Here is a 23,063-nt window from a genome sequence, read left to right as displayed (position 1 = left end):
ATATATATATATATATATATATATATATATATATATATATATATATATATATATATATATATATATATATATATGAGATGTATCAAGTAGGAGGAATTTTTAAATAAGAGATAAGAGCATTCAATCCTAACTATTGGATTAATCAAGAGAGAGAAATTAAATTATTAATTAAAATATTAATATAATTATTATTTCTCTCTCTTGATTAATCTAATGGTTAGCATTGAATGCTCTTATCTCTTATTTAAAAACCCTCCTACTTGATACATTCCCTATATATATATATATATATACTCATAATTATTTTAAAATAAGTTATTTATTGTTTTTGTAATAAATATGCACATACGACTCTTGCAATTGCATTCGTCCAGATCTAATCATATCAATTACATTATTTTTTTATTAGTACATAACAATAATATTTAATTTTTATTTTAATTGTTACGAAGTTTTTTTTATTTCCAAATTCTTACTCAAAAAAAAAAAATCTAAACTCTGCTTTTTAATATTAGTGACATTATCTACCAATTAAAATATTAACTTTGTCGTTGCTATCATATTAAAAAAATAAAATTGAATCTCAATTTTTCATTATTTACTAATTATCTATCAATCTAAATCTTAAATTTATAATTGATGACTATTAGAAATTCTGAAATTATATTGCTTACTAATTTGAGTAAATAATTATATTTCTTAATATGAACTTATAATATTTACCTATCGTTCCAATTTTTAAGGGTGTGTTTGGTTCAAATGAGTGGGAGGGGAGATGAGGGATTTTAATGGAGGGGAGAGAAGGGGAAGGGAGGTGAGGGGATTTTTTTAATCAGATAAGTGTTTGGTTCAAACGAGGGGAGGGGAGGGGAAGTGAGGGATTTTAATTAAAAATATGTTTGGTTCAGGAGGGGAGGGGTTTTATTAATAATTTACATTTTTATCCTTATTATCTTATATAAGTGATACAATATGATATTCAAATGTGAAAAATCTATACATATTTTTTTGTTAGTAAAATTTCTAATATTGAGCGACTAAAAAGTTATAATTTACTACATAACGTTAAAAATTTGAGTTCACTTAATTCGAATAAAATGTTCAAAAACAAATTAAACTATATGTTGATAACAACTTTGAAATCGTAATGAATTATTTAACACATAAAATAATTTAGTATTAAATATAAATGGTTTAAATTTTTTAATAAAATAAATTAATTAATTAAAATGAAAATTTTAAAATTTGATATAAAAGAAAATATGATAGGATACATAACAAAATTAGAAAAAAACATAAATAAACATAAAAGAGTTATAAAAAAAAATCAAAAAAGTGAAATGATTATGATTTATATTAAGGACAAAAATTTCAAAATAATTTGAAGGTGGAAAATGATTATAATAAGTTGATAGAAGCAATCGAGAAAAATCACACAGAAGAGAGCAATAATACAAAAGAAAATGAATAATTTTAAAATATTAAAATTAAACTGAGGATACTATGGTAATTATAATAATTTTAAAAATATTAAAGTTGATATTCCCTCCCCTCCCCTCCAAATTCCTCCGATTTGGAGGAACGCAAAAAGTGTGTTTTGGAGGGGTTTTGCTCCCCTCATAAAATTTGAACCAGACACATTTAATTAAAAATATTCCCTCCCCTCCCCTCCCCTCCATGTACCCCGAACCAAACACACCCTAACTCAACAATTAATGTAATATTGAACATTTTGAAACTATTTTTTTAATTATATTTTATTACAATTATTATTGAATTATAAATGACAGCTATGAAATTGTTGTCTTACAAATTATTCGTTCATTAAAATCCTAAGATACAAACTAATTGATAAAACTTAATATGATTCCTATATTGTTTCCAGTTACATCGATTTTTTTATTAGTCTTTAAAATTTAACATATTCTTAAATATTCTAATAAACTCATATAATTAAGACTCAAACTAACATTCTAATATATTCTAAAATTCTTTAAAATTTAACATATTCTTAAATATTCTAACAAACTAATCAACTAATCTGCAATTTTTTTATGATAAAAGTAAATTTAATAATCAAAATATCACTATTTAATAAAAAATTAAAATAGCTTCGTTAAAATATTAATAACTTAATTTAAAAAAATTTAGAATCATTAATGCCTATGAAATTGAAAAAAATAACTTTAAAGTTTCATTTTAATTTTCAAAATCATTTTTTCTTTAATTTAATTATTGAAGTGAAAATAATTAATTTATTAAGATGATTAACCCATAATAAATAATCGTTTCCCATACCCCAGGAAAATATTAATGAGGTTATTTGATTAACATAGTAACACCGAAGAAAAATCAATATATTAAAATATAATATGATTTGAAAAAAAAATCTAGAGAATATATGGTATAAACCGTTTTTTGGACTTGACATTGAATAAAAAAATTCTTAGGTTTTGTAAATTATAGACTAAACACTAAAAGAATAATTGAAATTTAGATTGATCTACTCTTATATGTATTATGAATTTAATGATTAATCACAAATATTATCTATAAATAATTTAATATAATATTGTATTATTCATATAAATATGACAAATCTTTCAAATTTAAATAACATAATTGAAATTTTATCATATATAAATTATTAGTAATTCTCATATTTTTAAAATTTTGTTTATATTTAATATAACTTTAAAATAAGTGTAAACATATGATATAATTTATATATATAAATTATTAATATAAAAATTCTAATTAAATCCGTGCAACGCACGGACCATAGTTTAAATAAAAGCTATTTTAGTAAGAAAATTAATTCAACACTTTTTTTGGTCTAAGTATAATGAACAGAAATTTAAGTGAGATGAGATGTTGCGGAAATGTTCAGTGTTATGTGTTTTGAAGAAAACTTAACTATCATAATAACCATTACAAACAGTTATGCTACAATGGCAGCAAAACACACACTATCATTACGAACTCAAACCAACCAATGCATAAAATCATTGCTATCATCATGCAAATCCCTGCAACAAGCTCTCCAAATCCATGCTCACATGATAGTAACTGGCCACCACAACAATCTCTTCCTCTCCACCACTCTCTTCACCTTTTACGCCACATCCACCTCCTCACAATCCCTACACCATTCCCACACCCTCTTCTCCCAAATCACCAACCCCGATCTCTTCCTATGGAACGCCATCATCAAAGCATACTCCCTCACCCTTCACTCTCCACCAAAACACCCTTTTTCCCTCTTCAAATCAATGCTCTCCTGTTCTATATCACCTGATTCGTTTACCTTCCCTTATCTCTTTAAATCATGTGCTAATTTGTTGGTAACTGATAATAGTCCTAAAATGGGTCTTCAGGTTCATTGCCATGTTGTGAGAAATGGGTATGGTTCAGATGTTTATGTTAACAATGGTATGTTGAATTTCTATTGTGCTTTTGGGGGTGTTGATGATGCTTACAAGGTGTTTGGAGAAATTCCTGTGAGAAACTGTGTTTCGTTTAATACGATGATTAATGGGTTTGTGCGTGCTGGTTTTGTAAAATGTTGTTTTCGGGTTTTTGAGGAGATGAGGGGGGCTTGTGTTAAGCCGGATGAGTATACTTTTGTTGGTTTGTTGTCGTGTTGTTCTTTGTTGGAGAATTATAGGATTGGGAGGGAAGTGCATGGTTTGGTTTATAGAGAATTGGGGTGTTTTGGTGGTAGTGTTTTGTTGGTGAATAAGCTTGTTGATATGTATGCGAAATGTGGGTGTTTGGTTATGGCTGAGAGGGTTGTGACTGTGAGTGGAATGAAAATTGGGATGGGTGTTGTTCCGGCTTGGACTTCTTTGGTGAGTGCTTATGCTTTGCGGAGAGAAGTTGAGGTTGCTAGAAGATTGTTTGACCGAATGGGTGAAAGAGACGTGGTTTCTTGGACTGCTATGATTAGTGGTTACTCTCATGCTGGATGTTTTCGAGAAGCATTGGAATTGTTTGTGAAGATGGAAGGTTTTGGGTTGAAACCGGACGAGGTTGCTGTGGTTGCTGCTCTTTCCGCGTGTGCGAGGCTAGGTTCTCTTGAGTTGGGAAGAAGGATTCACCATCAATATGCTGGTGAGAATTGGACATGTGGTCTGAATGGCGGGTTTATTTCTGCTGTTGTTGATATGTATGCCAAATGCGGTAGCATTGACGCTGCTTTGGATGTGTTCCGTAAAATAAGTGATGATGTGAAAACAACTATTCTGTATAATTCTATTATCTCTGGTCTTGCTCATCATGGTCTCGGTGAACATGCTTTAACTTTATTTGAAGAAATGGGGTTATTAGGATTAAAACCGGACAAAATCACTTTTATAGCAGTTTTAAGTGCTTGTGGACATTGTGGTTTGGTTGATGTTGGAAAAAAACTGTTTGAATCCATGTTAACTGTGTATGGTGTTAATCCTGAAATGGAGCATTATGGCTGTATAGTTGACCTTCTTGGAAGGGCCGGCCGTCTGGACGAAGCACATCGTTTAGTTCTAAAGATGCCATTTAAGGCCAATGCTGTCATTTGGAGAGCACTGTTAAGTGCTTGTAAAGTACACGGAGATGTTGCATTTGCTAGACTTGCCAGCTATGAGCTTCTTGAGTTGGAGCGCGATCACGGTGCCAGCTATGTGATGCTATCTAACATGCTAGCTGACATGGATCAGCATGATGAAGCTGCTGGTTTGAGAAAAGCAATAGACAATGTTGCTATACAGAAGCCGTCCGGTTTGAGCTATATGGAACTGAATGGAACTCTTCACAAGTTTGTGGCAGGCGATAAGTCTCACACAGAAGCCAAAACTGCTGAGGTGGTGCTTGGGGAAATTAATTTAGGACTGAACTCTGAATAATAAAAGGAAGATTGGGACATGTGATGCCCTCTGATCTTCCTATGTGACAAGTAATCCTATATAAAGACATTCCACATTGATTGCCAAAGTTCCATGCCAACAGAAATTTCTGGTGAATCATCACTTGAGACAGAGTGTCAGTTCGGGGCGCTTAAATGGGAAAATGGTTTGAGATATAAGCTTTCCATTGGCAGTTCCTTCCTTGGGAAGCCATTCGAACATTTCATTTGATGATCCTGACTTTGACACTTGACACTGGAATCAAAGTAATTTGGAACGGTCAACTTATTTAGAATAGTTACAAATATAACCTGTTATCATTCTCTCTGTTTTTTTCTCTTCTTTAGCAAATGCTATTTGATGCATAATACCAGAAGTAGTTGGAGTTGATCGGCTGAAGGAACAGACTGAGAAGGAAAAGGTAGATGATTAATTTCTGAAAATCGGCGTTACAAAATGAGTGTATACGTTTATTGTTATCCCGCATTGGCTGTATGGCCAAAGTACTTGTTAGAATGACTGAGTAGGAATACTGTACAATCATTTTTTTGAATCAATAAAATATTGGATTAATTCAAAAAACAGTTACAAACCAAGGTGATCATAAAGGATCCAACCTTACACTAGTACTTACATCAATAGTTGAGCCACTATGTTTCTATATTTTCTAATTCTCCATCCTCTATGTATGATGGTATCTTTTATATTATCTACAACTATGTTCCTATCATATGAATGCCCAAAGCATGTGTCATTTCTATACTTCCAACAATAGTATATTGTTTCTGCTGCAGCCAGCTTCATAAGTCCACACTTTTCCCCTTTCCCACTACAATATCGAATGATCCAAGCTAATTCCCTATGCCATTGTAAAGGTGTGCGGGTAACCCCAAGCCAAAGTAAAATCTCCTGCCAAATAACTGTCATTGGGTCACAACAGAAAAGGAGGTGCTCCAATGTTTCCTCTTCCTGGCAAAAGCAACATTTAGTATCAATGTCCACACCAATCTTCTTCAGCCTAGTTTTTGTAGCAAACTTTTGATGACATGTAAGCCAAAGGTAGAACAGAGCTCGAGGCCTAACTATGTTGCCCACCAGTAGAGTATGCCAGTCAACATTAGGCTCCTGTTGCAATAATCCTTTATACATCTTACTCATGTGAAACTTCTTAGCCAGCAGACTTCTATCCCACTGTTCTTGTATCTCTGCAATGTGTGCTCTAGTATTGAGAATGCTTTTGTAGACCCAGGATGCAGAAATAATATTGTACAATCATTGCATTGAACTAATAGCATTATACATATTTTGTTTTTATGTGTTGAGTTAACAATATCTTAGCTTGCTAAAAAGTAGCCGAATTATTTGTGAATCTTATTATCGCATGATTGATAAAAAATAATGTTTCTTATGGTTCAGTCTGGCAAACCAAGGTGTAGGAAGAAATAAGCAAAGCCAGGAAACTTACATGGGAAAAAGATGCAAAGTTGCATGTTGCAGAAGAAAGTCTTTCAGTAATCAAGGAGGTATTGCATCTGTGTTCTTGTGGACTTAGTTCACTATTGTATTCAGAGGATCTTGCATTTTCTTGTCCTGGTGGTTAGCTTTTGTTGCATTTTAAAGCAGTTTTGGGTATGAAATTGAAGTGTAGAATAAAGAAATATCCACATAAGGACACACTAGATTAGGAAACATTCCCTAAACTCATTACTCATGACTAATACAAGTCTTGATGAGCTTATCATAGCCAATGCCATATGATATATCAGATAGTGCGGAAAATCATTGCATGCTCATAGGAACCCAATTGTAAATGAAAGAAAATGTTCATGTTATTTATTGAAAGATAAGGAAATGCATTATAAGAGCGTAATCAAGTTATTGGTGGTCGTTCTAAACGAATATAATCATACATAACTCCTTGGAAAGGATTATAGGCTCTTGACTGCTTCAAATAGATGAAATTTTTTCCTTTCACAAGAAGATTACTTGGAACATCAATGCTAAACAACCAATACAATCCATGAATTCCATGTCTTGCTATGGCACTGTCTCCTCCAATGCGCCCTGTCGCAAAGTGAGGTGGATCTACGCCAGCGTCGTTGAACCGAACCTGAACATTTAATCCAATCAAATTGTTATCTTCAATTGTTATATAGTTACTTTAATCTCATCATAAGATATTGTTGTGCAAAGATGTACCTGTAGATCAGCATCAGCAGCACTAGCCAAAGCCAGTTGAAGTGTGTAGTTTCCACTGATAATGTCATTTTGATGTTCAAATATAATCTGCCATGTTGTTGGTTAATATGTTTTGTTTTCTGTTTTTCTGTTTACAATACAATTATGAGTCAAAATTCTTTAAAATTTAGTAACAATATAATTCTACACAAAAACTTTATTTTTATTATTACTACCTTGTAACTTGAGCATAAAACCAATCTCTATTCTTGTCAACACCAACAGTGTAAACAAGATCATCAGTTGGATATAAATCATTGTAGCGTTCCCACAATCCATATTGCCTGAACCTGTAAAATTTTATCTTTTGAATAACTTAAGTATAAAAGTATTTCATATTACAAAGCATAGTTTTAAATAAATAATGAGCTTTGGACTAACTTGTCTTTGTTTTGTTTGGTGTATGATTTGTTCACAAGCGTAGGATAAGGGTCTGGTACATGAAATTCTGAAGCCAAACGATCTGGGATTCCGATTTCCCAAATCGTTGGTCCATTTCTTGGAGGATTATATACAAGTGAATTTAAGTTTATGACTCCTCCTATAAGTTCAAACAGGTAATTGTTAAATTATCCAAGTTATAACTGGTTTTTGTGCTAAATTAATCGGCAAGAATAAAAAAAATATTTTACCTGGGGTGATGGTAATTGTAGAATTAAATTTGTAATCACCAATGAATCCAGGGACCCAACCATACAAATTATAGTCACCTGGCGCAATATTACTTATTTTGAAGTATTCCTTCGGATTAACTCGAGTCCAGAATTGATAACCCTATGAATTGCGTAAAATTATTTTAGATGCATCAGAATCAAAAATCAGGAAAACACGATGTTCAATAGTTTTATACTAGTTATTTCATTCTAGTGATTTAATCAAAGATATTTAGTGTAGAATTCGAAAATTAAATTCAAATTTTCACATAAAAGACTCTTACATAAATTCGAAAAATGTTATATAAATTGATACCTTGCTTTCTCTCTGCCATGATCCTGCATCTCCAGGCAAAGCTAGACCAACATAAGCATTTGTATATTGAAATCTCCCTCCTTTGAAGTATCTATTCAAGCAATGAAATGAAGAAACATTAAATCAATTTTTATATTTCTTTCTTTTATGAAATCAAATAAATAAATAAATAAAAAAAATGTACCTATCTTGAACTAGTAACCTTCCAAGCACTGTTCCCCTTTGATTAGGTGGGAAATAATCTTTTGATTGAGGAAAATCATAAGGTCAACTTTGAACTTCTTTGGATAACTAATCAAATGTTTAAAGAAACTAATTAAATATTATTTGTCATTAACATAAGCAATTAAACAATGTGGTTGGATTAACTATAGTACCTGTTGAACAGCATCTGACCAAAGGTTTGAATTGTCATTTTCACTTGAATTAGTGTTAAGATAAACAAAAACAGGACCAAAAACTTTTTTATAAGTTTCACCTTCTTCAAATGTCATTGCCACTTCCTTTCCAGCATAATGTGTACTCACAAACATCTATACACAAACGAAATATGCAAATCAAATTTTATATTTCAACAAAATAAATATAATATAAAGAGAAAGAATAAAAGTTCTCCGCAAATCATAACTCAGTTAATAGAAATTGATATTATCTTGTTGGATGTCATCATTAGGGGTTGAACCCTATTACTTACGATTGTGTGTGTGAATTTCTAATGGTTATTATTATTTCATTTACTAACAAAAAATAAATAAAATAGAAGTTGGGACATAGGAAAAGAGTGATGGGCCCAACATAAGAAGTAAGATCTTGCTTAATGGGTCCACCATTGCGAAACTCATTATTTGGTGTTATCATCCAAAAACCTATGGGCTCATCCGAGTCCAAACTAATCAATCCATGAACATTGTTCTCACATGAGTACTAATATTTATCATCCACCTGATCATAGCAAAATCATTACATAACCAATTTCATTTGCCAAAAGTATAAAAGCTAAATTAAAAAAAGTTGTTTCACTTTACCTCTCCTCTATATTGAGGATTAATTGGTTTGGTTAATAGAATAGCTTCAGGATAAGCTAAGGTTTGACCTGTTTGTCGATCTTCCATAGCTGGCCTGCTTCTTTGCCTTGTATCATATAATGCCATGTATTTGAATCTGTTATATTCATCTCCCTTGAGTAAGTTGTTTGTTTAATAAGTTTTTTTTTTTTTTTTTTTAAATATAGGCTATCCTTTGATGGTGTCAAAATATAAAATAAAATATGCTTTAATAAATATGAAAATTTGACTTGAAAACTTAGCATTCCGACCTATCAAACTTTTTATCACCCATGAAGATAAAAGGCATCAAGGGTATGGCAAAAAGGTATTATCAAGAAAATTGGTAAAGAATATCAAAGGGGAATGATCAAAATCAAAGGTATTTTTAAGGTTTCTTTTAAGTAACAAAATAATAAAATAAAGGTACTAAAGCAAATAAATAAGGGAATTTTTTTATTGACCTCTATATGGGGTGACCCCTAGTAAAATTTCCAAATTGCCCCTGCTTCGGAGATGTATCTCCGAAGTACTTTTTTTTTTTTTTAGATTTTTCCAGACTTCGGAAATGCACTTTCGAAAACGCCAAATGGAGGGTGTTTTCAGAGATGCACTTCCGAAAACACCTTTTTCACATTTTTGGGGGTTTTCGGAAGTGCACTTCCGAATTATGCAGAAATTGTGTTTTTTTTTAATGTTTTTCTTAACAGTCCCGTATTTTTAATTAAACGAAAACGCCGAATAAAATAAACGACATATTAATATAAAATACTAATATAATAAATACAAGCCGAATAATATATTCAAGCCGAATAAAATAGTAATAGTGTGCGAAATACAACCCAAATACAATAAAATCCAAGAAAAATAATCCGGAACCCCTACTGTGTATGCCTAATCCTAACTCTCTGGGACCTCCTCTGCCTCCTATGTGCCGTTGCACCGCCCGCATCACCGACCATCCTCTCCACCACGGCGTCTGCCTCTGGACCGCCCTGATCAATGATATCTCGCTCCAACGCGTCCCATCCAAGCATCTCTATCCGCTGACATATCGGTAGGAGATCAATGGCATGGTCATCCTCGGCCTGCTGGTTCTCCAGTATCTCCTCGTATGCTGGCCTAGGAGCGCCGAGAGCGTCGACTGTCATTAGAAGATGTGACACCCGACAGAACCATGTGACGTACCCCTCTACACAATGTCACTCCTGGGTGGCCTGCATGCGACGATACTCCTCCGGGACCAAATGATGCTCCCAGTCCTCAAATATGGCAGTGAGCTCCACTCGGGTAATTGTGTCGGGAGCAGCCTCAAACGGTGACTTCGGTATCATCTGCACATGTCCAAACTGCCGCATGCACCGCTCAGGGAGATACCTCACCATGGTGTTGGTCTCGCATGCCAACCAACCAGAGTATAACGCGATGCAGTCAAAGGGGACAACAACAGTGTAGTCACTGAATGGCCTTCAACGAATGTCATCGTGAGCTGTGCGGTCGAGGTACCTGCGATATGATCCCACTGCATTGTTCACCCTTTGGAGAACGTATCGGGCGGTCCTGGACATGGCGTCCTCGTACGCAGGATCAATGGCGAAGCCGTGGATGCGGGGAAAGTAGGAGATGATCCAGCTCTGAAACAGAAACACGATAATGTATTAAAAATAAATACGAACCATAAATAAATGTGAAACAATTAAAATGAAACGTACCTTCAGGAGTGTGGCGGATCCGGTCATCTTCCTGGTTCTCCAGTTGGAGGCTTCATTCAGCTTCTGGTATAGGTATACCAGAATAGCTGACCCCTAGTTCCACTGGTGAATGGTAGTCACGTCCATGAAGTAGCGGAGGTAGGTCACGTCGACATATCTTGCACTCTTGTCCACAAAGAGTGCAGTGCCTACCAAAAACATGAACCAGCACCGGAGAGCGCAGGCACGGTGATACTCCATAAATAGGTCGTTACCCGCATCCTCGGAATTGGCCGCCGCCACCAAGTGGTGCTCATACTGATCGCTCAATGTGGAGAACCAGATATGAGGCCCATTTGTCGTCCGACACTCATAATCAACCATATAAGGGTCCATACCCAGATAGATCGCCATCCACTCGATCGCATCGACCCTCTGGATTCGGGAATGGTTCAGCAGCATCCCCCTAATCGGTAAGTGGAGAAGACAATGCACATCGTGCAAGGTGATAGTCATCTCCCCAACCAGTAAGTGGAAAGAAGACGTCTCCCTATGCCACCGCTCCACAAAACCCCCTGCATGCCGTGGCTAATGGTGGTATACCCGGTCATGCACAACCCACCTAGCCCAGAAGCAGTCACCGCATCATTAAACCATTGCGCCTCTGGTTTAAAGAGACCAAAAATCTTCCGCGCGAGGTTCACCATTTTTAAAGTCGGCCTTTCTTGTTACAACAAAAACAGAAAACATTGTTAATTAGACCGTTAAGAAAATATAGAATAAAAAGCTAAATAAAAAACGGTTAAATAATAAAGTCGGATAAATTATAAAAAATACCTTTCCCTCCCAAACACGTCGAGCGACGTGCTCGTGGTAGAAAATCAGCACGGACATGTCCCTAGGCACTCCGGGTAGTCCTCCTCTCCGTGTGGAGGATCAGCATCAGGTATCTCCTCCTCCGCCTCCTGGTATCTCACCTCCTCCTCCACCCGTACCTCCTCCTGACGGGAAGAAGATATCCGAGCCAGCCGACTCCTCGATGCAGACGAGGAACCAGGCTCATCTGTCTGGACGGGTGCTCGTACTCCACCCCGTCCCCGCGTCGATGCAAGCTGCGCCGCCCGCTCGCGTCTAGCCGACGCTGTCTGTGTCTCTCCCCCTGTCTAATTCTAGCTGGGTTGCCTTCCATTTTCCTGAAATAATTGAAATCCATAAGCAAACAGGTTAGAAGGCTAAACAATCAACAAAATTAAGAAAAAAAACATTTGGGTCAACTTTGGAAGTGCATTTCTGAAACTAGTCAGGGAGGTGTTTTCGGAAATGCACTTCCGAAAACACCTGCGACACCATTTTTGCAGAAAACCCAAAATCTTGCCCTAAGTGCATAAAAACCTCAATTTTCCTATCTAAACAACACCAGTGACATGTAATAACTTAAATGAACTACACTATAACACCCCAAATATCAATTTCAATCCTACATTGAAAGTTTAGAAAACTTACAGATTTGAGATGTTATTGGAGGTGCTTTAGAAGTAGTTTAAGAGCCTTTGGAGTAGCCTTTGATCGTCTTTGAATTTTCTTTGGGGGGGGGGGGGGAGGCTGTTTTGTTTAAACAGCAGAACGCGCATTATTTCGGAAATGCATTTCCGAATTTTTTTTTTACGTAAAAAAAAGGTGATTTCGGAAATGCATTTCCGAAATCAGTCTTTTTTTCAACTTTGGAAATGCATTTCCGAAGTAAAGGGGCAATTACGGAATTTCGCTGAGGGTCACTAAGAAGATAGGAAGGTGGATAAAGAAATTCTCATAAATAAAATGTTAAATGACTTTTACCCCCTGCCATTATAGCGAGTTCTGATTTACGCCCCCTTAAGAAAAAATTTGAGATTCCCCCCTCATAATACACAGATTCTATTTGCAGACCCCCCTTTGTCACTATAGTGCTGATTGTACATTAGAATCTGTATAGGTGGCGTCCCATGTAGCTTTTTTTTAATAATTTTTATTTATTTTAATTCTGGTGGCATTCCATTTTTTAAATTTTTTTATTTATTTTAATTATGATTTGGCATTTTATTTATTATTATTTTAAGTTTTGTAAAATTTAGTAAGTTGTTTTTTTTCTCAAAATTTTGTAACATGTGGGTAATCCACGTCCTCAATGTGATATTTTCATTGAAATGAATTGGTATATTATATATTAAAACTGAAATTGTATATATTTTTTGGATAGCATATATTCATGTTTAAACATATAAACTATAATTTAAATTAATTTTTAATAACATTAAAATTTATTTTGAATAACATATATTCATTTAAACACATAAATTATAAATAATGTTCTTTGTAATTTAAAAATATTTTATAAATTTAAAATTATTTCTCAAAATATTTTGAATAACATACATTCATTTAAACACACACTCATTATAAGAGATATATATTTTTTGTACTAATATATATATATATATATATATATATATATATATATATATATATATATATATATATATATATATATATATATATATATATATATATATATATATATATATATATATATATATATATATATATATAATTCGTTTTAATGTTTTAATAAATATAATACTTACCGTAACATACCATATATTTACTATTAACATACTATATATAATATAATACTTACTGTTAACATACTATATACATTTAACATATTGTTAACATAATATATATCAAAATATATCAAAGAGATAATAAAACAAAGTTAGAATATATATATAATATATAATTTCAGTTCTAACAATAAAAACAATAAACTAATTGGTCTAGTGGTAGCGCCCTTCGCTACCCACCTGTTACTAAATTTCTATGGAATCCGCGTATTACGAGGGGAGAATTTCAATTTTTTTTATTAAGGGGGCGTAAATCAAAACTCGCTATAATGATAGGGGTAAAAGTCATTTAACTTATAAATAAATCATCAAAGTATTTTTGGGGATATCTTTGTGTGGTGAGAATGAATTGGAAATTATTTTTGACAATTTTGGTTATTTAAAATCAAGAAAACCCAATTTTTAAGTTATATAAATTTAAACATTTTTGTAATTCTCATTCATTAATCTTAATTTTTTATATTAAAGCCTACACCCTAAAAATTCAAATTTAAATTAAATTGTAACCAAGCATAATCGAAACCCAAATGCATAGGGATTTCAATCCTCATATAAAAACAAACACAATCATGTCAAAAGATGTTTAAAATGATGCTCATATGACAGAGTTCGAAGTCACGAAAATTTACCTATTGGAGCAAGGTTCAATGCCCCTTTTTTGCACTTACAGAAGTGAAGTGATGATACACCGAGCTTCCTTGAACCTCCATGAAACTATTGGTATTCTTACTTTGTTTTGAAATTGCTTGAAGTATTCCAACCAAGTCCACTTGCAAAGTGAAAAAATGAGAGTTGGGAAATTGTGATGAAGGTGTTTCAGTTACAAACTAATGCATACAATAGTTTCTATATGTTATATTGACGATGTTTCAATGGAAAAAATGAAGGAAACTTGATGGATTTGCAAGTTTCAAAGTTAAGGATTTTAAGGTGTAAAAATGGAGTTTTTGTGAGATTTCTTGGTGTGTTTGAGTTCTGAGCTTTGAAGGCCTTTTATAGAGGTTGGAAATGAGACTCATAAATGAATCAAATTGGTTTTGATTGTATCTCAATGCTGGTTTGCCTTCCAAGTTACAAAAAGTGTTTCAAAAGAATTATGGTTCCCATGAAAGATGGAGTGATTCATGAGACAGTAAGGAGGCTTTTTCTGAGTTTAGGATGTTGCTTCTTAGCTTTGAGATGGAGTGTGATCAGAAGAAACAATTTGGTAGCTCAATGCAATAGTTGTTGGATAAAAGTGATCTTTATTAAAATGGAAATGAAGCTTTTCATCAAAATGATCCATGAATGGAATGCTATTTGGACAATGCTTCAAACACTTGTGTAATGCATCAAGGGTTTGTGTAAAACACTTATTTTGCTGAGATTTAGAAGCAACATATGCCTACAAGAAAGATCACATCGTTTATGTTTGGACATGAAAAATGGACCTTCAAAATAGCTCTAACATGCCAACTTCATCTCTTTGAAACTCCTAGCTCAAGCAACATAAGTTCATGCTCTTGGATTCTTTGGAAAGAGGACATATTCCTCTACAACTTTGATGTTGATCACTTGGATTGAATCATCTTGGATCATGGAGAAAATTGGCCAACAAAATTGGATTTGGCAACTGTTTGACACTTAGAAATATTTCTAAGTATTTGAATATTTCAAAAATTTGAGACATCAACTTGATCAATTCATAACTTCAAATTCTTATGAGCTTTTTAATTCACTATTTCCATAATATTGAAGTATGAAATGCCATATTTAAGTACATCCCTTGGGCATGATAAATGGTTGCTTGAGGAAGGAGTTACAAGCTTGTAAAGTAGGCTAGATGAACATGATATTTGACACTTAGAAAAATTCTAAGTGTTTTGACAATTTTCACAATGTGGCATCTCATCTTGCCCCGTTACTATAAGAAATTGAGGAATGATTTTGAATCCAAGCTCTTCACCATGATGTAGTATCATATGAAATCTTGAATTGTAGCCCTTGTTTTCTCAAAATAGATACTTGAGGAGGAAGTTGCAACCTTGAAAAGTCACCTCCATGAACATGATATTTTGGTACTTAGAAAAATTCTAAGTTGCTTCAAAATGACCAATTTTCCAAATTTTCTTGATTTTCATGAATCCATTTTGATTAAACTTATCCATCATTCATATTTCCTTGAAATTTGACTTGATGATAACACGATTTTATATCGTATATTTAGCTTAAAATCCATAAGTATTATTAGCATTTTTCTTTAATTATATTGTTTTATTGTGATATTATGCGGGTATTTGCGATGTTTCAGGTTTTACGCTCATATTGAGACTATTCGTGAAAAGGAAAGAAATGGAGCTAAATTCATTGCTATTTATGCCTAAAAGATGAAAAAAAAGGGTGCTGAAGTAAGAAAGGGGTGCAAAGAAGACCCAATTCTGCAAAGTGCAAGTCCTGCCCACGAAGGAACCATTTGCGCGTGGCCCAACTCGTTCCAGCACGTGGAGACGCACGTCTCCAACGTCTCTCTGCCACGTCACCAAGAGGAGACGCCCGTCTCCAACTGCCCCTAGATCCTCTCCACTTGAGACGCACGTCTCAAGTCGTTCAACAAGTCTTCCCCAAAAAATGGAGACGCACGTCTCCAATTCCAAGTCAAGAACTCCCTCTTTTCACGTATCGTAACTGCAAAGCCTCCCCTATAAAAGGAGGCTGATACTTCAGTGTAAAGGGTCCGAATTTCTGCTAACGAAGTGCTGCCGAATTTATTCTTCAAGCATTTATTTTCCTGCCTTTCATTTAACTGCTTTCATTTTCTCACAACAATTTCTACACCGGAAATTGTAGTGAACCTTTTATAGATCTAGCCTTACGTTAGATTTATTTTTACCTTCCTTGTTTTAATTCCTGCCAAATAATTTCCGAAGAACGATCCAGCCAACCTGTGGTGGAAGTTTGAGTACTTCAAGATTCAATTTATTTCAGATTTATTTAATTCAGGTTTATTATTTACCGCTTTTATTATTATTATTATTATTGCATGATATATTGTATGCCATTTAACATGCCTTTTATTATGAACCAAATTAATTTATGCATGTTTAACCGTATTAATATGTCTGGCTAATTAATTAAGATATCGGTATGTAAAGTAAGTTAACCGTGGGATCCGAAATAAATTGGCTTAATTATGTTTTATTAAATATCACTTGTTTTTGGTTTGTATGTCTAATTTAATTAGTGAGTCTTAAAATCAATAGAGCGAAAGTTTGAGGTCTTAAGACGGTCAAAAGTTGAAATCAACAGAGCGAAAGTTTGAGATCTTTAACTGGATAGTAGACATGGGACATTAGTTTTAAGGATGGCGAAAGCGTATTAAAACTAATTAGAACTTATTTATTTTCAAAAAGTGTTTTTAAACCCGACACGGGGTGGCGAAAGCGTACGTTAGGGATATTAGCATGATCCGAGTCAACAGAGCGAGAGTTTGAGATTAGGAGATTTAAGTAGATAACGACTTCATAAAACAAGCATTTTATTAACTATGTTGTTTTCAAAGAGCTTTTCTAAATCTAATGGGATGGCGAGAGCGTACATTACGAGTTAGGAGAGTAGTCTAAATCAACAGAGCGAGAGTTTGAGAGGAGGACTTTTAATCAATAGAATTAATAAATATTTTTAATCGAATTAATGCATTAGCCAATGGACCTTCGGATCACCTAAGTTAAACGAAATACATACTGATATCCGTCTATTATTATATTTCTTAGAATTCACAATCAATTTCCCTTAGAAACAAACAAAAAAATTATAGTAGCCTTAGCTTTGCATAGTAACCTTAGATAACGGTAGATCGATTCATAGTCCCTGTGGATTTGATATCTTTTAAAACTACACGACACGACTGTGCACTTGCAGTCATCAGATTTATAGATACGTAAAGTCGCGATCAAGTTTTTGGCGCCGTTGCCGGGGACTATTTAAGTCGATATCGTAACTCATTGTTACACCGTAGAGACTAGGGCAATTCTTTCCTTTCTTTTTGAACGATTGTATGCCAAATACTCGTTCACAAGTAGGAGATTTAATACAACAAATTAACGAGATCGAACATTTTATTAACGTCAAACGTCGAGCTCGCAATCTTCCCGAAGTAGCACCAATTCCGATTAATCAGGAATTGGTCTTTACTGATCAAATTAATCAAATTACCCCGAAGTTAGAGATGGCTGCTATTCGTCCTCTTAGAGACTATGCCGCTCCTTCACGCGCTGAACCGCACTCAAGTATCGCACCACCTGCAATTGAAGCAAACAATTTCGAACTGAAACCTTTGCTGGTACAAGCTGTTCAACAGAACCAATTCTCTGGAAGCCCTACAGACGATCCTAACCTCCATTTATCCGTGTTCGTGCAATATGCCGACACTGTGAAAGCTAACAACGTTAGTTCCGAAGCTATTCGATTACGCCTTTTTCCCTTCTCCTTGAGAGATAGAGCTAGAGCGTGGCTTCAATCCCTGCCCTCTAATTCCATAACTACATGGGACGAACTGAAGAGAGTATTCTTAGCTAGATATTTTCCGCCTAGCAAATCTGCTATGCTAAGAGGTCAAATCAACGGATTTACCCAAAAAGATAACGAATCACTCTTCGAAGCTTGGGAACGATACAAGGACATGCTTAGACTATGCCCTCATCATGGACTCGAACCATGGCTGATCATCCATACTTTCTATGGTGGTCTACTTTATAACACTAAAATGACTATAGATGCCGCTGCTGGCGGAGCATTAATGGACAAACCCCATGATGAAGCATACAACCTCATAGAGAACATGGCACAAAACCATTATCAATGGGGAGGAGAGCGAGCTGCTCTAGAGAAAACCAAAACCAAAGGAGGAATGTACGAAGTAAGTGGTATAGACCGCGTTAACGCTAGAGTAGACGCTTTAACTCAAAAGATCGAAAACTTAACCATCACTCCTTCAGCCACCGCGGCTGCTGTAGCACCTAACTGCGAAATTTGTGGGTTGACTGGACACGTCGTTGCCGAATGTCAACTCTTGACTGGTATCCCATCTGATCAAGTAAACTACGCTCAAGGAAACCCTTATTCTAACACGTACAACCCTGGATGGAAGAACCACCCGAACTTTTCATATAAGAACAACAATGCGTTAGCGCCTGGACAAGCACCTACTGTCCCACCTGGCTATCAAAAAGCGCCTGTAGCTGCTCAAAACGCCCCTAGGAAGTCGAATATAGAAATCATGATGGAAAACTTTATAGCTTCCCAACAATAAACCAACAAAGACTTCCTAAATCAAAACATCCATAATAGTGAGCAACTAAAACAATTATCAAACAAAGTAGATGCTTTAGCTACACATAACAAAATGTTAGAAACACAAATCTCACAAGTAGCTCAACAACAAGCACCTACTGCTACCCCTGCTGGCACGTTTCCTGCTTAACCACAATCTAATCCTAAGGGACATGCAAACGCGATTACACTGCAAAGTGGAACGAACTACGATGGACCTATCGATCCTAGAACTCAAAACGCACCCATGTCACAACAAGAGCCAAAGGAAACCAAAAAGACATCGACTGATGATCAAACTGCTAAAACAAATGAGAACAACACCGAAGTGGAACCTGAAAAAGAAAAACCTTACGTTTCACCACCACCTTATAAGCCACCAATTCCTTACCCTCAGAGATTAGCTAAATCTAAAACCGAAGCGCAATTTAAAAAATTTGTAGAACTTCTAAAACAATTAAACATAACCATACCTTTCATAGAAGCTATAACTCAAATGCCTTCGTATGCTAAATTCTTAAAAGAAATTCTATCAAACAAAAAGAAACTCGAGGATAACGAAACTGTAACGCTTACCGCTGAATGTAGTGCTATCATTCAAAACAACATGCCTCCCAAATTAAAAGATCCTGGTAGTTTTTCCATACCCTGTGTAATAGGAAAGACTATTATTGAAAAAGCCTTGTGCGACTTAGGAGCCAGTGTTAGTTTGATGCCTCTTTCAACCTGTAAGAAACTAAATCTGGGTGAGCTTAAAACAACGAGAATGTCTCTTCAACTAGCTGACCGTTCAGTTAAATACCCTGTAGGAATGTTAGAAAATATCCCTGTGCGTGTAGGCCAATTCTACATCCCAACTTACTTCATCATAATGGATATCCAAGAAGATTCTAACATCCCAATCATATTACGAAGACCATTCTTAGCAACCGCTGGTGCAATTATAGACGTTAAATGAGGAAAGGTTACCTTCGAAGTCGGAGAAGAGAAGATTGAATTCATTCTTTCTCAATTCCTGAAAGCACCTTCTATAGTTGACACATGCTGCTCTGCTGACATCATCGATGAATGTGTGGATGAAATAAAATCCGAACCACATAAGGAAACCGAGATCCTATGAATTCTTATACCGCCTATTTTTGAAGATGAAAACTGGCGTGGGGAATATCAAAATAACCACCTAAGTGAATGCCTAGCATTAACTCCTGATCCTATACCTGGACCTAAGAAACCTGCTATAGAACTTAAAACACTACCTACTGACCTAAGGTACGAATTCCTAGACGAAGAACTTAACCGACCTGTCATAGTTAATGTCGATTTAGGACGAACCGAAACCGAAAAACTACTCATTATCCTAAGAAAATACCCAACCGCTCTAGGATATAACATATCAGATTTGAAAGGAATAAGTCCTTCCCTCTGTATGCATCGAATTATGCTCGAAGAAGATTGCAAAACCTCTAGGGAGCATCAAAGAAGAATCAACCCCATCATGAGCGATGTTGTTAAAAAGGAAATTCAAAAACTATTAGAAGCCGAAATCATATATCCAATATCTGATAGTAAATGGGTTAGTCCTGTTCATGTCGTACCTAAGAAAGGAGGAGTTACCGTAATCACTAACGCAAAAGGCGAATCTATAGCACAACGTACCCAAACTGGATGGAGAATGTGCATTGACTATAGGAAGCTAAACAAAGCCACTCGCAAGGATCATTTCCCTTTGCCATTCATAGATCAAATGCTCGAACGCTTGGCCAAACACTCACATTTCTGTTATCTAGATGGATACTCTGGATTCTTCCAAATTCCTATTCACCCTGACGACCAAGAAAAGACCACATTTACATGTCCTTATGGTACGTTCGCTTATAGACGAATGCCTTTCGGACTTTGCAATGCACCCGCAACCTTCCAGAGATGCATGATGGCAATATTTGCCGATTTCCTGTATGGGAAAATGGAAGTATTTATGGACGACTTCTCTTTCTGTGGAGGAAGTTTTGAAACATGCTTAGAGAACCTTGAATTAGTGCTCAAACGATGTGTAAGCGTTAACCTTGTACTCAATTGGGAAAAATGCCATTTCATGGTTCGACAAGGAATCGTACTTGGACACATCGTATCCGATAGAGGAATCGAAGTGGATAAAGCGAAAATTGAAATCATTGAAAACCTTCAACCTCCCAAAACAGTTAGAGAAATAAGAAGCTTTCTAGGACACGCCGGTTTTTACCGACGTTTTATTAAAGATTTCTCCAAAATAACCAAGCCCTTAACTGAATTACTGATGAAAGATGCCGAATTCATCTTTGACGACAAATGCGCTGAAGCATTTCGAACACTTAAACAAGCATTAATATCTGCGCCGATTATGCAACCTCCCGACTGGAGTGAACCTTTCGAAATAATGTGTGACGCAAGCGATTATGCTGTAGGAGCTGTTCTAGGCCAACGAAAAGATAAGAAACTCCATGTCATATACTATGCGAGTAGAACCCTAGACGAAGCTCAAATGAACTACGCCACGACAGAAAAGGAACTATTAGTTGTCGTATTCGCGTTAGATAAATTCCGTTCCTACCTTGTAGGAGCCAAAATCATCATATACACTGATCACGCTGCTATTAGGTACCTTCTAACTAAGACAGACGCCAAGCCTATATTGTTAAGATGGATCCTTTTATTACAAGAATTCGATTTAGAAATTAAAGATAAACAGGGAACCGAAAATGTCGTAGCAGATCATCTCTCTCGACTCGAAAATCTGAAACCCGAACAAGTACCAATCGATGATGATTTCCCTTACGAAAGACTCATCGCTCAGTTGGAAGCTAACGAAATAGAACCATACCATCCTGATCAGTGGTTTTCACACGTATTTTTACCGTTGTTTTTAGTGATCTTTAAGTTATTTTATTTAGTGTTTTATTTTGTTATTCGTCATTTTATGCTTTGGTTGTGTGTTATAGTGTTTGTAGGCTCAGGTAAATGAAATGGGAGAAATCGAGGCGGAAAAGTGAAAAATTGAAGAAAAGTGAATAAACTGGCAAAACGCGTTCCCAGACGCGTGTGGAAGAAGAAAAATGCAATCAGCTGCCAAAACGCGTCCCCACACGCGTTTGGAATGAAAAGTGCCATCTGCTGCCCAAACGCGTCCCGGGACGCGTCCCGTTTGCCCAAACGCGTTCCCACACGCGTCCCAGGATGTTCATGCATGCCACACGTGTCCCCACACGCGTCCCACTGGCCCAGACGCGTTCCGGGACGCGTCCCAGGAGAAAGAAATACAAAGGAAAAATGCCTGTCTGCCCAAACGCGTCCCCACACGCGTCCCGTCAGCCCAAACGCGTCCCGGGACGCGTCCCACTGTCCCAAACGCGTCCCCACACGCGTGTGCACTTACTGCCATGGGCCTTTTGGTCTGAAAAGCCCAAAAACGCTGGAATAAAAGGACGGAAACACGTTGGGACAAGGGTTCGACGAATTTGGGAGCGAAAATACACTGTAGAAGGCTGGAGAACTCAGATTTTATGCAAGGATTGAAGAATTCTATGAGCTTTTGCCATTGAATATTGGATTTCCTTCATTTATCTGTAATGTCTACAATTTACACTGTGGTTTTTGTTATTTTTATGAGTAGCTAAACCCCCCATTGGTAGGGGGGTGATCTTGATTCTGAATGTGATAACTTTATTTCTTTGATGCAATAACAATTTGGTTTTCATACTATTGGTTTGTTTTACATCTGTTCTTTATGCCTTAACCGTCGGAAAAATGGATAATGAATTTGTATGAATAAATTTAGCTGGACAGCAATTGTTCATTGACATGAGTAAGAACATAGGATAATAATTATCACCTAGGACTAGGGATATTTTATCTTAATCGGAAATTCTTGGTATTGGAATGCTTGATCATAATTATAATTATCTATGGACATAGTAATTAGGTTGTGACGTCAAAGATCTTTTCACTAAGGCCTTAGGATTAGATATTCTTGAGAACCGGTAATCAATTGTGAAACTATGTTATTGCATTGAGAAGGATAGTTGTTACAGGAAGAATCATTCACCGACCCCTAGCAACCTACTCATCTCTGTTCATCATTTTAACATTCTGCGTATTTACATTATTTGCAAAACCAACAAAAACCCTTATTACTTTTTGTTTAATTGAAATCGCTGTGAAACTCTGTATCGTCAAGCAGTCCTTGAGATTCGATACTTGGGATTTTCCCATTACTACTACATAGGCAAAAATAGTACA

At 35.5% G+C, this 23,063-nt stretch overlaps 2 protein-coding genes, 1 non-coding gene and 1 pseudogene across 5 annotated transcripts; 1 reads left to right on the top strand and 3 right to left on the bottom strand.

Moving 5' to 3' along the window:
• The first annotated feature begins 2,868 nt into the window (after positions 1-2,868).
• Positions 2,869-9,551, top strand: LOC131649424 (pentatricopeptide repeat-containing protein At5g56310-like). Of its 3 annotated transcripts, XM_058919186.1 has the most exons (3): positions 2,869-5,304; positions 6,300-6,406; positions 7,546-9,551. In XM_058919186.1, exon 1 carries the CDS (start codon positions 2,883-2,885, stop codon positions 4,881-4,883), a length of 2,001 nt encoding a protein of 666 aa, XP_058775169.1. In that variant the 5' UTR covers positions 2,869-2,882; the 3' UTR covers positions 4,884-5,304; positions 6,300-6,406; positions 7,546-9,551. The 3 variants fall into 3 exon arrangements, with proteins under 3 accessions (XP_058775169.1, XP_058775170.1, XP_058775168.1); XM_058919187.1 differs by lacking the exon at positions 7,546-9,551 and having other exon boundaries at positions 6,314-6,443; XM_058919185.1 differs by lacking the exon at positions 7,546-9,551 and having other exon boundaries at positions 6,300-6,435.
• On the bottom strand, positions 5,514-6,032 carry LOC131648649 (uncharacterized). Its single transcript, XM_058918386.1, has one exon. It carries the CDS (start codon positions 6,030-6,032, stop codon positions 5,514-5,516), a length of 519 nt encoding a protein of 172 aa, XP_058774369.1.
• Positions 6,754-9,241, bottom strand: LOC131648648 (uncharacterized; annotated as a pseudogene).
• Positions 9,552-18,063: 8,512 nt separating the features above from the next.
• LOC131654376 (small nucleolar RNA R71) lies at positions 18,064-18,170 on the bottom strand. Its single transcript, XR_009299417.1, has one exon. It is a non-coding gene; the product is annotated as a small nucleolar RNA R71 (small nucleolar RNA).
• Between the last annotated feature and the right edge of the window lie 4,893 nt (positions 18,171-23,063).

This window comes from Vicia villosa, linkage group LG2 (genome assembly GCF_029867415.1).
Source record: "Vicia villosa cultivar HV-30 ecotype Madison, WI linkage group LG2, Vvil1.0, whole genome shotgun sequence".
Classification (NCBI taxonomy): domain Eukaryota; kingdom Viridiplantae; phylum Streptophyta; class Magnoliopsida; order Fabales; family Fabaceae; genus Vicia; species Vicia villosa.
This window is presented reverse-complemented; position numbering and strand designations above follow the sequence as displayed.

Excerpts from the sequence above, each read along its gene's own strand:
- LOC131649424 (XM_058919186.1), top strand. The coding sequence starts at position 2,883 with ATGTTCAGTGTTATGTGTTTTGAAGAAAACTTAACTATCATAATAACC.
- LOC131648649 (XM_058918386.1), bottom strand. The coding sequence starts at position 6,032 with ATGTATAAAGGATTATTGCAACAGGAGCCTAATGTTGACTGGCATACT.